The sequence below is a fragment of the Microtus oregoni genome, unplaced genomic scaffold, assembly GCF_018167655.1.
Source record: "Microtus oregoni isolate MIOR12 unplaced genomic scaffold, Mior012 000002F_ref0000024, whole genome shotgun sequence".
NCBI lineage: Eukaryota > Metazoa > Chordata > Mammalia > Rodentia > Cricetidae > Microtus > Microtus oregoni.
Window position 1 is genome coordinate 31,613,377 of NW_024543061.1, and position 17,487 is coordinate 31,630,863.

Below are 17,487 nucleotides of genomic sequence, written 5' to 3' on the forward strand. Positions count from 1 at the left end.
CTCTAGGACAGGCTGGGCTCAGCTTCAAGGCAACTGAATCTGCCCTGGACCACTTCTAACAAACCCAGGATGCCTCTAGGAGCCATGTCCTAGCAGGCCAGACAAGCGCAGTAGAAGCAGAGTTCCTGACACGGGCTGGCAACACACACCCTCACTTGGGAAGAGAGCCAGCTGGCAAAGGGGACAGGAGACTCTGCAATCAAGCCCAGCCAGGCCTCAGTCTGGCAAGGTGTCATTCTTATAGTCACCACTATCATTCTGCAGAAGCCCCATCATGCCTGGGGATGCTATCCCACATCCTAGGAGCAGAGTACCAAACAGGGCACAGGCCTAAACTCAGAGGAAAGCTTACACTAATGGCCCCTGTGGTCAAACCTAGAGTGGGCAGCCTTTCCAGAGACTCCAGACCAAGGCTAGGGTAGGGCCCATCTACCTGGCTGGAGGCTACGCAGTCTCTGCTCATAAGAAGCCTCTGAGGACACAGGGGTCTCCGCAAATTATTCCAACACAGACTGGCAGCATGCTATGTGGTTCCCACAATGTTTTGCCCTAAAAATTGGAATAACCTAGGCATGATGCTACATGCCCGTATCTCAGCACTTGGAAGTCTGAAGCAGGAGGATCACAAGTTTGAGGCCAGCCTGAGCTACAACAGTGAGCTCTTATCTCAAAACAAACAAACAATGGATGAGCCAGGGAATAAACAAAGAAAAATAAAGAGTAAGTCAGCACCATTTTAACATCTAGCGATTGGATACAAAACTTCTGAGAAGAGACAACAGCTAAGAACCCTGCCACCCTGGGCCTATGACCCAAGAGTGGGCGCCGCAGCCAGTTCTAGATTGTTTGTACTATACTTTGCCATGTCCACCAATGATCTCATCGCCTGCCCACACCTAGCCTTCTACTCTTTTCACACTCCCTTCCTGTCTGTGGAGATCTGTGTAAGGCTGAAATTCAAGGCCCACTTGTCATTCCCAAGGAGTCCAATTTAGAAGACAGAGTCCCCAGGGCAGGGCTCAAAAACATCAGAGCCCTGCAGGGACAGTGAGACGTTGACTGAGGCCTTGTGCTCTCTGGGTCCTCGAAGCATGAATTTTATCAGACTCCACAAATGCCGCCTCATTACACGGATCACAGCCTACCACCTCACGGTAGGTCGCGACAGCCACCAAGCCTCTGTACTAGGCAGTCTTGTGTCTGAGACTCATTTAAGAAGTCATAAGATGGCAGCATTTATTTCAAACTGACAGGGTGGCCCGCCCTGCCCACTGGGAAAGTCAGCCCACGTTTGGGATGACATCTCAAGGCTCCAGAGGTACCCAGAGCTGAGCAGGGGAAGTGCTACATGACCTGAGCCAAGTGAACACACCTCTTGGGGCTCACACTGGCTAGTGCCCTTGACCACTGACCACTGAGAACATGAGGTCAAGCAAAGACAAGCCCTGCCAACAACAGCTCCAACAGCGGCTGTCCTGCTTTGTGCCACCGACTAGAGAAGGGCTCCACCCCAGGGTTCTGTTCACTTGTCCAGCACAGAAAGGGGACAGGAAAAATGCTCCCATGCTACCACCCAGCTGGGCCCTTGATAGCTCTGGAGCCAGACCCATCTTGGAGATTTGGGACGGTTCTTCACTCAAAATCACTACTCCCTGCTGGGTCCAGGAGCAAAGTTCCCCACAGTTGCCACCATGTTCTTATCGAGCCTCCCCCTTCCTCCTCTCCTTTTGCTTTCATGGTCTACTCCCTGCAGCTAGCCCTCAGCTGGGCGGCTCTTGTTGGTTTTGAATGCACAAAGATGACCAGAAGCTTCCGACCCCAGAGCTTGCTCGGAAAGATTTTTCAGAATACACATACACACACAGAGCCAAAAATCTTCCCGGCTGAGCCAAATTAAATACAGAGTCCTCTAGTTATTTCCATACGTGCAAAATGGACTTAAATAAAGCAGCTCTCTGTGGCAGGCTCCAGCAGACTGGGCCAGGCTGGGCCCCAGGGACTCCCCGGGAGGGCTGAGAAGGGGGAGGCACAGGCTGGGGGGGCCAGCCCTGGAGAGTATGAGCTGTGCCAGGGAGAAAGAGGCTTGTGTAACAGGCAGCTTCTCGGCTCATCCTGCCACCAGGGGTGCAGCTCCCAGAGGCCTCAAGTACATGGCAGAAAGCACAGTAAGTGGCTTCTACCTCTCCTGACACTTGGGCAGCCCACCAAGGGATCACGTATCACAGCTGAAGGCCCAGAATTGCCACCCACTGACCACCTAGCACTTACAATCAGGAGCACCTGGATATTGCAATTGACAAATTTCTGGAGATGCGCCAGATTGTCTTCCTTCCCATTTTGCGGAGGAAAAAAATCAAGGCACAGAGAGGTGAAAACTTAACCAATGCCATAGGCCTCAGAGAAGAAAGGGGGGGCTATGCCAACTGGGGTGTCACCTAGGTCCCTCTGGGGCCAGCCCACTACTCACTCAGGGTACAGCAGCCAGCAGGATCTTACTGTTTTCAGTTTCCCGAGATCCTCATCTGCCCCATAAGCCCAGAAAGACAGCACCACCCAACTCCCCAAATCACTGGCACATAAGGCCCTCTCTAGTGACCACATACCCTCAGGAAGGGATTGTGGCCAGAGGCCAGTTTGGGCCTGCATTTCTTAGATATAAAGTGGGAATACCAGGCAGGAGTAGTGGCACATGCCTTTAATCCCAGCACTTGGGAGGCAGTTAGCAGGGGGTGGATTTTTGTGAATTCGAAGACAGCCTGGTCTACACAGTGAGTTCCAAGACAGTCAGAGCTACGTAGTAAGACCCCGTCTCCAAAACAAAACAAAAGAAGGTAAGAATATCAACTGACCACACAGGGCCTTGCAGTGACACACCCACAATCCTCAACTGGGGCCTGCAGGAGGTGCTTCTGGGAGACTTATCCCTGGATTGCGCCCTGGCAACAGGTGAGAGATGATGAACTTGTGCCAGGAGGAGGCTCAGGGAGGGGAGCACCCTGTGGAATCAGCAGCATCCACATTTAGGGTGGGGATGAGAGTTTGACCTAAGTATGCTTCTTGCACCGAGACAGCCAGAGGCTATTTGGGCTTTTTCTGACCTGGTGGAGTCCTGCCCCCCCCCGCCCCAACCATGTGCCAAGAACTGTGGTAGAAGCCAGGGTTAGTCGTTAAATAATGACAGCAACTAACAACTAGAACACCTACTGTGTGTCAGTCTCATTACTGGGGACCTACTTTGTGCTAGGCTCTAAACATAGCACTGAAGGCTGGCCAGCTTCTAAGAGTGCAGGCCAAAGTGGTGTCAAGGGGGCCTTAGTGGGCCAGACTCAGATAGCGAGGAGTGGAACAGAAATTGTCTCTAGGTCTTGGGCTGTAGGCAACTACCAGACCCCTCAGGAGGGCTGTGGGATTGGCTGCATCAAGCTGTGGTTAAGGTAGAACCAGAAGTCCTGGATAAAGAGGAAAGGGGCTGGGCAAAGGCTAAGGGACCCTACCAATGAAAAGCATCATGTCAAGGAAACAATAAGTGAAACAAGAGGAGGGCGGCAAGAGCCACAGCCGGACTCAGAGCAGGCTACACCACTCAGCTGAGAACCAAAGTGAACAGACCTCATGGGAGAGGCCAAGAGCCCATTTCCTTGGCCTCATTCTCAGGGGGTCCTGGAGTGACAGAGAAACACATACACAACCGATGAGGGAGCCACAGGCGCAGCCTCTTCCACAAGGGTCAGCCATCAGTACATCACTTCAGCTGGCCCAAGCCCAGTGTTCTTGGAATGGAGACAGCATGGTCAGGGGCTGTGCAAGGCACCCACCCCAGGGAGAGCGTATCTTCAAGACCAGGATAAGGTTGTCCATGAGACAAGTCCCAGATAAAAAAATATCAGAAGAATTTGCTTCAAAATAATAGATGGCAATAAGATAAACTGCCATGGAAATCATTTTTACTACTCTCTACTTGTGTAGGCATTAGAAATTTTAACAATAGCTGGAGATACAGGTCAGCAGTTAAGAACACTTGCTGCTCTTTCAGAGGAAATGGATTTGATTCCCAGCACCGACAGAAGTTTACAAAACTAGTTCCAAGGAACCCAATGCCCTCTTCTGGCCCACTGGGGTACCCCCCCCCCCACACACACATAGTACACATACATATATGCAGGTAGACACTAATACACATAAAAAAATAAAACTTTTTTAAAAAGAAAAAAATTTCAATAGTAGAGGCTTAATGACTAATACTTGCTATTTACATCAAGGTTTATTGCCTTCTGGGGCCATTTTGTCTCAAAACAGAACAAGCTCCCAGTGCACACACTTAAGCCCTGACTGTACTGTTAGGACCATAGGGGCCCTGAGTTGGCTGGTGCAGCTGCAAAGCCTGCTTCCTCCAGGACTCACATGTTGGACCCACTGGGAAATCACACCACGACCAAGTGTGATGGCTGGGTCCAAGCCTGTTAGCAGGAACCACAGAATGGCTAGCAGGCACTGAACTCCCACTACCTGCCTGGCGCTCATTCACTATCCCTCCTGTCACAGTGTGCTGAGAACTGACCCTATACGGTCTTGAAACCCATTGGACAATCTTGAGAAAGAACAGATAGATAACTTCCTGTGACTGGCAAATGAGTCCAAGGCTCCTCTCTCCTCTCCAAAATGGCAGTGCACCCCAGCACCCATTCCATGAGGTACTCAGGAGTCCCACAATGTCAACAGAGGGTTGAGTGGGCCCAGAAGGCTCCAGAAGGGTCTTTCCACAGCTGCTACCTCCACCATCTTCACCCAGGGTTCTAAGCCTGTGTGCTGCATCCCCCACAGTGCTAGGGCAGGGCCAGAGGTGCTCTCACCAACCAAAAAGCCTTGTCTGTACACAGCAAAGCTCAGCACTTCCGTCCACCCTCAGTTTCCTTGCCTGTAAAATGGAATGACGGCAGAAGTTCCACAGTGTTCATGGGCAGTTCCAATGAGTGGTGTGAAACCCAAAGGCCCTGGAGCGCAGCTTCTGTTCTTATTCTGTTGCCTGGCCACATCCCAGTCTCAAGCCTGAGCTAACATCAGACCCATGAAAAGTAGCTGGGGCTTTCTTTCCTGTTGTCACGGACCAGGCACCTGTTGTGTGCGATACCCATGTTGCTTCTCTCTGCACAGCCCCCACTGACAGATAAGGCAGCAGAAGCTCAGAGCTGTGACCACTTGCCTCAGCAACACATCTAGAAAGGGGCAGATCTGGGACTCTGGCCAGGTTCCTCCAATTCTCATTGCCATCCTCTAGCCACTGACATTGCTTCCGATCTGGGGGTAGGAGTGGTGTGGATAATGAGTCCTCCCCCCCCCCCCCCCCCCACCGCCACCAGGACTGAAGCCAAGCCCTGAGCCTTGGGCCTCAGGTGTCAGAAGCAGCACAGACAGGACCAGAACAACCAGCGTGGCCCAAAGCTCCACCCAACATAGGCCACTGAGCCCAAGACCTTATAGCCCTATTCCATCTGCCTCTATACTGGGCACTCTCCTCAAGGATACAAGGCCCAGTATCCTTGGCTTTAGGATTCTACCTCATAGAACATGAAGACCAAGCCTCCCTCTTCACCCTAGCTGAATGGCAAACCACCTTGCTGGGCCCTCTTTCCGATCTGTGGGCAAAGCAATTCCCTTCAGCTCTTCTTAGCAACTGTTCTGACAGTACCAAGCACATGAGTCTGTGAACCTTCAGAATCTCCTCCTGCTCTGCCCTATTCCTGCTCTGCCTTATCAAATGCATGAAACTTCTTGGTCCCCTCACTGTTATGTCTGCCTCCCTCCTTCTTTTAAATCTAGTTTTCTCTGTGGCCAGAAAGTAAACTGCTCCTGTCCAGAAAGACATTTCCCCTGAACAATCAACATGGTCTCATTCCTGTGTTGGGGAGCCACACCAGCCTTAAGAGTCAGTACCACCATCTGTCGCCACTGGTTTCCGTGCAGCTCTACAGAATGCCATGTGAATCAGTGCTTCCTGTCCTCACAGCTACTCCATAGCCACGTGCCATCATCTACACTTCATAAAAGGGGAAACTAAGGTACAGAAAGGGTATGAGATGTGATTAGATCACAGAGACAGTGGGGAACAGAGTTGAGGCTGCAGGTAGGGGCATTGGTGGTCCAGTAACAAGTCTGCTCCCAGCATATAGGCTGAAGAGCATCCTCATTTACAGGTGACCACAAGGGTCTTCACCGAGGTGCAAACAGGAAGCCAGAAAGAAGGAAATCAACAGCTAGTGAGTTGCCAGGCCTTTTTAGGTGGTCTCCTCTTGAGGGAGGGGTAACCCTTTAAAACTTACTAATAAACACACACGAAACAATAAAGCCCACCAGAATAATGGCAACCACAGCCACTGTCTGGCAAGTGCTTAGTGGAACTACAAGTTCTGTTCCAAAGGCTCTCCCTGCATCTGAGTGCCAAACCACCCAGTCTCCAGTCAGATGAGAAACAAAACTACCAGACTTTTAACTTGTAAAGTGGGACTCTGAGAGAATGTATTCAGGTTGCTGACAGACTGCAACACAGCCTGGGCAGCAGGCAATTTGGGGGAATCCTTTCTGTTTGTGTGCATGAGAGGCTGTTTCCAGCTGGGGCCTCTTTCAAATCTTCCAGTTTATTAACCATCCTCCTCCCCTCCAGGGGATTAAGTTCACCACCCACAGCCATCTGTCCTTTCATGTCAGAAGCCATGGGTTTCCCCACCGTGTAGGAGCCTGCCATATTTGGACTGGTCCCTCAGTGGATCAGGGGACAGTCAGATTTTGTCCCCAAACCCCCAGACCATGCATAGCTAGAGCTGAGCTACACATAGGATGACAGTGGATAAAAGCATTAAATAAATAAAGTGCTGCCCACAAAGCCCCTGTAGGGTCCACAGAAGTGGTTCTTGTGGTCTGTGGGGAAAGAGAAGACGTCAGGAAAGCCTGGCACATTGTCACAGACCAGGGTACAGGCTGGGGCACTTGGGAAAATTTGGGGAATCCAGACACCAGGGAATACCAGATCTATTTACACTTGTGACATTTTGCCAGACATGAATTAATCCCAGAGGAAACAGATTCTGGCTGTGGTACACACAGGCCCTGAAGCCAGGCAGACAGGGTGCAAATCTCAGCTCAGCCTTCCCTGGCTGGGGACTCTACACCTCTTCCCCACATCTGAAATGAAGCACAGAAAGAAGCCTGTATTTCTAAATGAAGAAACACATACATACACACTACTGCTGTGCACAGCCATGTGGCTATTACTGAGCTGACCTTTGAACAGAAAGGAAAAGCAAAGGCTTTGCAAGCATAGAGGGAGTCTCATGAAAACTCCAGAGAGCCTTCATTTCAAACTCAACTGCCACTGTGGCGAAAGACCTTGCACCAAGGGAATAAAATGTGAATGATGCCACTTTCCTGATAAGCAGAGAAGCTGTGGCCATGTACAAATGACACAGGCAACAAACTCTAAGCAAGTGGCCTCAGAGAGTATCCCCATGTAGGGGCCCCAGTTTTCAACCTAGAATAAGAAGAGAAGATGGTGGGGACCATTTTAATCCAACAGTCCTGCCACAGAAGGGAAAAACTGGTCAATGACAGTAGCAACTGCTGACCGGGCTCTGGGCAGAGTTGCTCACTTTGCCCCCACACCCACTCACAGTTATAGTCTGGGTATAACATGGGTGAGACAATCAAGGCTCAGAGAGGGGAGGCACCATACCCAATACTGCTCAGCTGGAAGGGCCAAAGTCAAGACTCTGACATACAGAGTAACCTTGGTTCCTCTATCAGCTCAAGGCCTGGCCAAGGCCAGTAGATTTCAGAGGAATGAAAGAACACAGGCAAGCCTGGGGCCGAGTACCCCTTAGGTCAACCTCCTCCAGGGCAGGAGAGGCATGCCATACCTGTTCACACTTGCATTCCTGGATGCAGTGGTCAATCTAATCATGGGCCAGGTGCTGGGCTAGGTATGGGCACATGCCATGGGCCATCACTCAGTAAGGGTACTGCCACGGGAGCCAGAGTTGGGACAGGTCCAGCTGGCACTATGCCATATTTTCCCCATAATTGCCATCAATTTTCTCTCTGCAGCAGCTCCCGCAGTGGATCAGCCAGATCCTCTAAGGCCACAGCAATTAATTCTTCAAGAGCCGTAATGGCCTTTAAAGTCATTAGAATCTGCTTTTGAGGACTCGGGGTAAATCACACTCAATAGCCTTGAGCCTCCTCTCCCCAGACAAACACACCTCCACAGGGAACCTCTCCCAGGCTTCCAGTCATGGCCCCGTCCCAGCCCACTAGAGCTTGCTGTGGCCTTGCCTCTGTGCTAACTGGGAGGATAGTTCACACGTCATCATCATTCAAAGGAAATTTACAAAAGAGGAAGGAAGAAAACACAGCGGGTCACTGGCAGCTGGGAAGTGTACAGTGCTGACTTGGACAAACCGGACAGCAGACTGGAGGCTTCAGGGCTGGCCAGCCATGGAAGACCACCCATACCCACAAAGGCCCTGCAGGCACTACTTTCATACCCTATCATTAAAGGAGAAACTGAGGCCCAGAAGGCTATGGTAGCTTGCATAAAGTCACAGAGTAAGCTGTGATTTGAAAGAACTATCTACCTGAGCCATCTTCCTGCTGTCCTGAGCTGCTCTGGACTCCTGATAACCTAGCAACCCAGGATTCCATGTCTGCAGAACCTAGCCATAGAAATGCACCTGAACATGTGCATGTACATCTCTCTCTCTCTCTCTCTCACACACACACACAGAGCACTTGTCCAATCCCTTCTAAAAACACCCATCTGCCCAGTCATCAGGCTATTCAACCATGCAGCTGTCAGTCCTGTCCAAGTTTTACGCCAAAGCTGTGTAAATATTAGCACAACTAGTTCATAGTCCGACTTCCTTGAATGAAAGCCTCAAGTCCTGGTAGGGGCCTCCGGAGGCTTACCCTCTATCGTAACATCTGGGCCTGAGCCCCTGGAACTATTGTGGTCCAGGTATGGCCACTGGGCTCTCTGCCTTTCTTGTGCTCCTTTAAAAAAATAAGGTAAACAATCCTGTGCTGCTGTGATGTGGGAAACAGTGAAGCATCAGGTGGCCCATGCTATTCAAGAAGCCTATGAATGCAGGACAGTGTGCCAGCCTGAGAGTGACATGAGGCACAGAGACTGGGGTTTTGAAGTCTCTGGAACATGCTAGCTCCTATCTGAGTTTAGATAGCAGGAGATGACTAGGTAAAAGGACTAACTATGGGTAAGACGCAAGAAGGTCCCAGGAAGGCTCTGTAGCCAAAGGAGCACCTAGCTCAGCCTCCACATCACCCATGAGTCTCTCCAGCCCTCCCAGGTTTCCTTAGAAACCACGTGGGGGTGGGGGTGGGGGTTTGCCCATCTGCTCTGCTGCTGATGGGCTGCACCTGAGCAGGGCTCCTTGCTCTCCAGGATACCTGGGCCCCACTGTGGCTGCAGAGCAGCTGCCAACAAGCAATCCAGATCCAGAATCTAGGCAGGAACCCCTGCAGCTGGAAGACTTCCATCAGAGACAGAGTAACTTCTGCTGATGGATGTGGGACAGAAACAGCGAAAGGGGTGACACTGGGGAGATTTTGAAGGAGATGAAAAGCCCTTAGACCCCTTCAGTTCTAGGGGAGAAGAGGTATGGCCAGAAACTGCTGACCCACTTCCCGTGGTCACACTGCTGGGTGCATGGGGACTAAAAACACAACTCTGAGCTATGTTCACTGCTGTGTCCCTGGTCCCTAGGGCAGAGGCTGGTATATATACACTAGGCACTCAATAAACCTCAGAGTCTTACTACTGATGAGACTGAAGGTCCAGACTCTTTGCTCTCTGGCAATATGAGGGTGTTAGCACAACAGGACAGGAATTCAATCATTGGATGGGATGGCTGAGGAAGTGTGCAGGGTGTTGACCACCTGTGGGATCTGATTGTGACCCCCCAATCCCAGAGGAAGCCACATTTCTAGACAGACTGTGCAGCTGCAACATGCCTGGCCTCTGCCTTCGATGCTAGAACTATGGGGTCTTAGGAAACTTCCCACAGCCCCACATGAAGCTTCAGGCCAGAACCCCACTCCTGGGGTGGGACAGGGTACTGCAGAATACACTCATTTTTTTTTTTTCATTGCAACTGCCAAGCAGGCTTTGGGAAATTTTGAAATAAAAGATTAAAGGGCTCCAGGTGGGCTTCTCCCAGAGAGGCCCAGTCCACTTGTCAACAAATCCCCTCAGCCCCACACCCCTGCTCATGGAGGGGCCTGCGTACAGCTCAGGGGCAGCTGTGCTGCGGAGCAAGAGGAAATCAATATTCCTAGCACATACACACACAGTCTCTCTCTCTCTTCATAAACACAGGCCTAGGGTACTCAGACAGCCTCCCATAGACCCCTAAATCCAAGAGTGGCCAGCTTCTCTGTACCATCAGACTCCTTCCTGGACCAGACACAAGCTTCACTCCAGCAGGTAAACAACACCCACAGTTCCAGCCAGCAGCCCCACTCACGTCTGTGCTTGGTCAAAAACAGCAGCCACACAAACTCCAGGCACCCCAGCACCCACCCAGCCAGGTGTGCAGTATCTACACACACACACACACACACACAGAGAGAGAGAGAGAGAGAGAGAGAGAGAGAGAGAGAGAGCACATTCATGCTGGAGTCTCCCTGACACAGTGTATACATAAATGCAGACAGACCCAGGGCCCAGGGTCTCTAACAATTAGACTTGTAGGAGAAGCCCCTGGCAGTATGTGCACTGAAATCGGATACAAGACACGGACAGAGTTGGTTACCCTCCCTGATACAGACTACAAGCCATTTGTTGTCTTGCCCTTGATACACACACACACACACACACACACACACACACACACACCTAGTTTCCCACTCTTCCCCACAGAACTCCTGTGCCCACAACCCACTTCTTTCCTTACATACCCTCTCTAACAGAGACCCGGTCCTGGCAGGCAGGCCGGGCGCTCTGCCCTGACAGTCACACCCATCCCCGCAGCCCCCCTTTGGCACACAGGATCCCCACCGCTGACGACCCCGCCCCAGTCGGGGCCCACCTCCCTCCGCCGGCCTCTGCTCTTGCTCGGTTGGCCTTACCCGCTGTCAAGTTCCAGCTCCAGCAGGGACTGAGTCCTCTCTGAGTTGCAGTGCAGGCACCACATGACGGCCGCCGCAGGAGCGGCCCGGGCCGGCGCCCGGGGACCCAGGCCGAGCGGCGCCTCCGCGACTCCCACCGCGGCCGCCGGACCTCGGACCCGATCCCCGACGACCCGTCCGCCCACCACTCGCCCTCTCCTGTCCCTCCGGCCTGCGCCCGTGGGTTCACGCAGCACCACGTCCCGGAGTCCAAATGCCGGCCCTGAGCGACCCTCCGGCCGCCGCCTGCCTGGCGTAGCGCAAGTCCGGCCCGAGGAATGTGGTCGGGAGGGGGCGGGGCCACCGGGCGGGGGTGGGGCTCTTTGGGAGGCGGGGCCAGAGCCGTGAGTTCCGGGAGGAGCGCAGATTCTGCTCTTGCCAAGGCAGCAGAAGAGTCTCAGGCTTGCAGCACTGGGTGCGGGACTGCAAGCCCTCGTCTTCCCTACGTGTAAGCGCAACAGGTAAGAGCGCGCCGAAAACCTCAATCTGCGCCAATCCTGACTGGCTTCAGCATACAAAACTTTGCACCCCCAAACAGAGGAGCAACAAGTCGTTCCAGGGCTCCGACGCGCCAGCCCCAGTTCTGGTGGAAAGTAATTTGCTTCTCGCCAAACATACCCACACACCCTTTGCCGCCAGTGACACGCTAGAAGCAATAACGAACAGAATCGTAGGGGGCTTTACTGGTACCCAGACCAGTGGGCAGCATTGTGAAGTGTTATCTCAGGCCCCATTCAATGATAAGGAGACTGAAGCTGAGGACCTCCCTTGCCCTCTCCTTCCCCATCTACAAGCTCTCACAGCTTGCTGATCGATCCCATTGTGTATACTTAACTCATTTATTACACACAAAGCAGGCAAGGTGCCCGGTACCAACACTGGTAGAATGGCCAGATATACAAGGAGAGAGCAAGAAGATAGACACAAATCAAACACCCACCCTGAACACCCCACCAGCAAGGAGCAGAGGGGAGTGCAGAGGCAGTGTTAAAAATACACAGGCTGTACAAGGTAACACGAGTCTGTGTAATCCCAGAACCTAGGAGACTGAGTCAGGAGATCCTGAGTTCAAGACCAACCTGGGCTGGTGAGACCTAGATCAAAAGGTCTTAGAGGGGGAAGAAATACTTGCATTCCGACAACTGCATACTGATAATACTCCATCTCCCAGAAAGAATTCTTGCTCATCAGTAGGAAGGCTAATTTTCAGCAAAAGGCAAAGGATGAAAATGAGCATTTCTGCCAAGCATATCTAACCAATGACCAGGGCGAACCCTGAAAGATGCCTGAAAGACAAGTGTGAAGCAGTACCACTCCTCATCCACTTTAGAAGGCTACAGAAGTTCCCATGCTACAGAAGTGGCCATATTTGGCATCCACTTGGCTAGGGTGAGGTATGGAGGTGGCAGGAGACAGGACGGCAATAGCTACTTGTGGGGAGGCCAGAAGAAAACTCCAAACTCTGTCCCAGTTGCCCTCTAAAAATAGGTGATACAAATAGAATCAAGAGGGATCCCTCCGGGCCCAGCTTCAGGAACTCAGGGGAAGCAGGCTCCAGTCAAGCTATCCAGATCCACCAGGAATCTCGGCACTCCTTCCAGGTCCAAGGCACACAGCCGACCAGACTGGTCTTGGCAACAAAGTCTAGGCTGGGATTTAGATGGAGTCAGCTTTCCCCAGTGAGCAAGTGGTGTGGTTGTGGGGTGAGTCTCTGCAAATCAAATGCCTCTATCTCCTGATTTTATCTTCCTGAACACAGCGCATCCCGCTCTTGCCCCAGTGCCTGGCAAATTCATAGCAAATGACTGTGCATGGGAATAAGGAAAGTCCTGGCTGGGAGACATGGAGAATGCTGATTTTTCTGCAGAAATGACTACCCAGACAGAATCAGTTGTTATTCCTCCCATTCTGGCAAATTTTGTAGTCCCCAGAGTCCCAATTTCTTCAGAGTGTTAACTTATCCGACATCTCTACCCTAGCTGATTCAATATCCTGATTAAATTTACCCAGCATTAAGAAGCATGTACCCTGTCCCCAATGAGGGAACACTACAGTAACAAGTATATCTTAATATGGTGTTATTAACCCTAGAAAGGTCACAATAATGGGGGCATTTTGGATTAGGCCTTGAGGGGTAAATAGGAGCTTCTCTAAGAGATGTGGGAAGCAACGAAGTCGTAAGAATGTTTAGATCCAGTTTGGGCCTGGGTTTTAGCTGATTGCTTTGGCCTGTTTTAGATACCATAATCCCAACATATTACCATCCTCTTGGCTTCTGACAGTCTCCCTGCTCTCCATGGCCAGACATGTGACAGCCCAAGCTGTCAGGGTGAAGCCCAGCTCCTCCCTACATCTGGCTGGCTGAGGCTCATGTAGCCTGGCTATAGGCCATCTCTCCAGCACTGCTCCCAATCCCTCCCTCCTGCCCGCCTTGCCAACAGTAAGCAATAGTAAGCTTCTTACAGCTAAGCTTTACTCAGTCCTCCGAACCCCCAGTCTGCCTGGTTCATGACTAGACTTTGGGGTTCAAATTCCATGTCTCTTCTCCCAGACTAACCCCTCGTCCAAGTCAGAACCTCCCCGCTTTGACTCCAGTTTCTCTACTGAGCCTCCCTCCTTAAGTGAGTAAGCTATGTCATAGATGTGAGGAAGAGCTGGCCCTATTCTTCCTGCAGCCACCCTATGCCTACTCTGGGGACCCTGGGTCCCTGGGTACCTAGCAGATACATATATCAAAAGGTTTGGCTGAGACTTAGATCTAGCACATTGTCTGTCTTTGTATTAATAAAGTTTTATTAGAAGGGAGTTGTGCTCATTCACTCAGTTATTGCATTAACTAAGCATTAACTAACTAAACAGTTGCAAGGGAGACATGTGGCCTGCAAAGCTGTCAGCCCTTCCCAGAAGAATCTCAAATCCCCACCAGGAGACTCACACTGGCCCCAGCCACTTGGTGAAATTTGTTCATCCAAGCAGACTTTGTGCCTAGGCAGGAACTGCTAGAGTAGACCGCAAACACTGTGGGGGAGACAGCAATGAAATCAACAGACTAGGTCAGGTAGTCTGTGCACATGAGAGCCTAATTCTTATTCTTAGAAATAAATTCTGCAATACTGCATGACCCATCAATGGAAACTCACACTAAACAGACAGTGGCCATGGCACTGCAAATGCTCTGGCTGCGGTGACAGTGCCAGGGGGTGGAGGGGAGGCATTGGAAGATATATAAGGCCATAGAATAGGCTCTGTTTCATCAGACAGGAGCGTGAGCATGCTTCCATAGGACTGTAAGCACACAGCACTGAGATTGTGCTTGCTTTCTGCTATGCTGGGGATGAACCCAGGATGTGGGACAGGCTAGGCAAGCACTCCACAGCTGAGCTATACCACAGCCCTCCCAGACCACTGTTTACAAGAGACACAAGGAAGAGGTACCAATGGCTGCCATGAAAAGGGGAACTGGGGATCCCAGAGAGTCCTTGGCCCCTGCACCTGAAGTCTGACTGGGACAATGGTGGGAAAGAGCTTCAAAGAGACTTACACTGTCTGACTTCTGATAGTTTTCAAAAACATTAATTTTTTTTTTTTATGTGTGTGTGGGGATCTGTACACATAAGTGTGGGTGCCCTTAGAGACCAGGAGAGGGCATTGGATCCCCTGCAGCTAGAATTACAGGCAGGCTGTGGATCACCTGACGTGGGTGCTTCTGAACTCTGGTCCTCTGCAAGAATAAATAGTACAGACTCTTAATGCTGACACATCTCTCCAGCCCAATTTAAAAATACTGAAAATTTAAACCATGTTTATTACTTTGTAAAAACCTTAGCACAGCAAAGAAGTCAGTAAAAGACGTTGTGCTGCAAAGGACTAAAGCAATGCTACTTGATTTAGCGACCTCAAGAAAGGTCTTCAAGTCCACCAGAGCTGGTCCACAGAAACCCTGCACACAGAGCTGCTCTGAGGCTCTCACCTGGATGTACCTTGCAGTAGGCCAGGAAGATCACCTGGAGCTTCTCTGCAGAATCAAGCTGCTGGCCCCTGCCTGTTAATCATTAACACATGACTGACCACTCTGCTGGAAACTTCCTATCCCAGCCAGGCTCTGTGCTGAGCAGGGAAGCTCAGTGGCCATTCATTCCGAGCTGCAAACAAACCCTCCTGTGTGAACAGGGAAACTTAGGAGCGTGTGGGTATGTGCCAGACACTGTCACTGAAACAGGCTTTTGGCCACACTCTCCACCAGTATCACACTGCCTTGGTAGCACAGTCAGGGAGTACAGCTTAGTCATGTGACTTGGCTGCAGTGAAGAAGGTCTACAGAGCCAGGCTGAGTGGGCTGCAGCTATGGTCCCAGGTCCTCGGGCGGTCGAGGAAAGAAGATTGCTTGTACCTTTGAATCTGAGACCAGCCTGGGCCATGACATGAGATCCTATTTCAAAACCAAACAGATAGAAACCACCCAAACTGGGAGAAACAGAACAGAGACAGACCCAGAGGTCTGAGGTGTGACCTCTGGGGAGTGAGGCGATGTGTGCCCTAGGACAAACAGGTAAACAAAGGTCTTTCTAACAAAGGTCTTTCTAAGAGGGACCAACTTCCCATTTCAAACTTGGATCAGTTTTCACAGAAGAACCCTACAGATAGGGCTTCCCCTTTACTCCCTAAGAAAGGTAAACAGGATGAATTTGGGAGTAAGGGGAACCTTGGGGGCTCTTGATCTGCAGCCTTTAAAGTTTAAACGAACACACAGGATGGCCCTGCACTAGGATCTGAGGAAAACAACCTGGGCACCAGAAGGGCTTTCCTGCATGAACAAAGAGGCCAAGATGGTCCTTCTTTCAGGATCTCCTTAGACGCTTGTGCATTTCCGGGTCCCCAGTGCCCATTACTACCCTTCACACATTAGTGTAAGACGGTGATGGTAGAGACCCTGTGTGCCCCATATCCTTCATGTACCTGTGAGCAGACCCCACCTTCCTGGCCTGGGGGTGTGGGCTTGAGGCTTCAGAAGTCTTTGTCCAAGGGCAAACGATATGGTTCAAGGCTAGTCTTCCTGCTGCCCAAGATTCGCTATCTCTGTCAGCCACCAGCTGTCCTTTTTACACACACATACACACACGCACGCACACCCACACTAGCCACATTGCCTGGTACACTTCAATTCTACTGCCTACAACCTCAGCAAAAGCCCTCATTTTAGCTCCTTGTCCCTCGTGGGAGAGTGGTAGAAGGGTGCTACAACAGGGGGTGCTACAGCAGGGGGTGCTACAACAGGTCTTCAGAGAAAGTATAGGATGACCATAACTACCCCAGCCTCACCACGTTGCTCAGGCCCATAGCATCTTCAACCCAAAGGTTCCTGTGAGGGTAGTGGTGACCGTATTGCACCTAGCCAGGGCCAGTACAAGGTTGCACCCTGGTGCCTGAAGCTCCTCCCCTCTTCCACCCTTACTTTCCAGAGGGCAAGAACTCAAAAGCAGCCAACATGCTAAGTGAGTAAGCATCCCTTTCTAACCTGGCTGCTTCCTACAGTAGTGATGCTCATAGCTTGAGAACCCAACAGTTCTGGTATGGTCCAAAGCACCATGGTTTAGTGTGTGATCTTGGGTCTTGGACAGGTTCGGTCTCCTCCCTCCCTCCTTCCCTCCCTCCCTCCCTCCCTCCCAGCCTCTCCTCTTCTTAAAAAAGAACTGTTACCTCTTAAGTGGCACTTTACAGAAGCCATCAGACTGAATCCTCAGCAAGCCTTCATTTCACAGATAAACTGAGACACGAGAGCTGGAGAAAGTTACCTAAGGACACACAGCTAGTGCCTGGTTGATAAGCTAGGTACACCTGGCTCCCAATCATGAACTTAACCATGAAACTAGACCCCGGGTATTAATTGGATGCAGGCCCTGGACTAAATGTACAATGACCCAGAGGAAAGAAGAGTTCTGGTCTTGGCAGAGTTAAAAAGAAAAGTGAATGAAGAATTTGAACCCATGGCTGGTGTACCAATTCTGTGCTTGCTAAATGTGTCATTGAGCCTTCATAGCTGGGTTATGGAATGAATGAATGAATGAGCTCACCCTGATCCATAATCACCCTGCTTAGCACTTGCCTACTGGTGGTCACTTCCACCAGAGTGATGTTCTGAAACTGTTGGCTCATCCTGTCCCTGGTCTATAGTAGGTGATCAATAAATATTGTTGAGCCATTCCTTCACCCCTCTGGACTCCACAGATTCTAGAAAAGCCAGAGGAAACTCAAAGTGCTGGTCCTGTGTGCAGTGTGCTAAGAGGCCCAACATGAAAAGGAGTATTCTGGTTGAAG

At 51.1% G+C, this 17,487-nt stretch overlaps 1 protein-coding gene across 9 annotated transcripts in view; it reads right to left on the reverse strand.

Moving 5' to 3' along the window:
* Positions 1–17,487, reverse strand: part of Iqsec1 (IQ motif and Sec7 domain ArfGEF 1) — a 325,272-nt gene that overhangs the window by 42,290 nt on the left and 265,495 nt on the right. The window contains exon 1 of one of the 9 annotated variants that reach the window (XM_041640185.1): positions 11,134–11,411. The exons of 7 other annotated variants lie outside the window; for them this stretch is intronic. In XM_041640185.1, coding sequence (XP_041496119.1) covers positions 11,134–11,198 — 65 coding nt within the window. In that variant the 5' untranslated portion in view covers positions 11,199–11,411. Of the gene's footprint in view, positions 1–11,133; positions 11,412–17,487 lie in introns of those variants that run through there. One more of the 9 variants, XM_041640222.1, reaches the window with a different exon arrangement.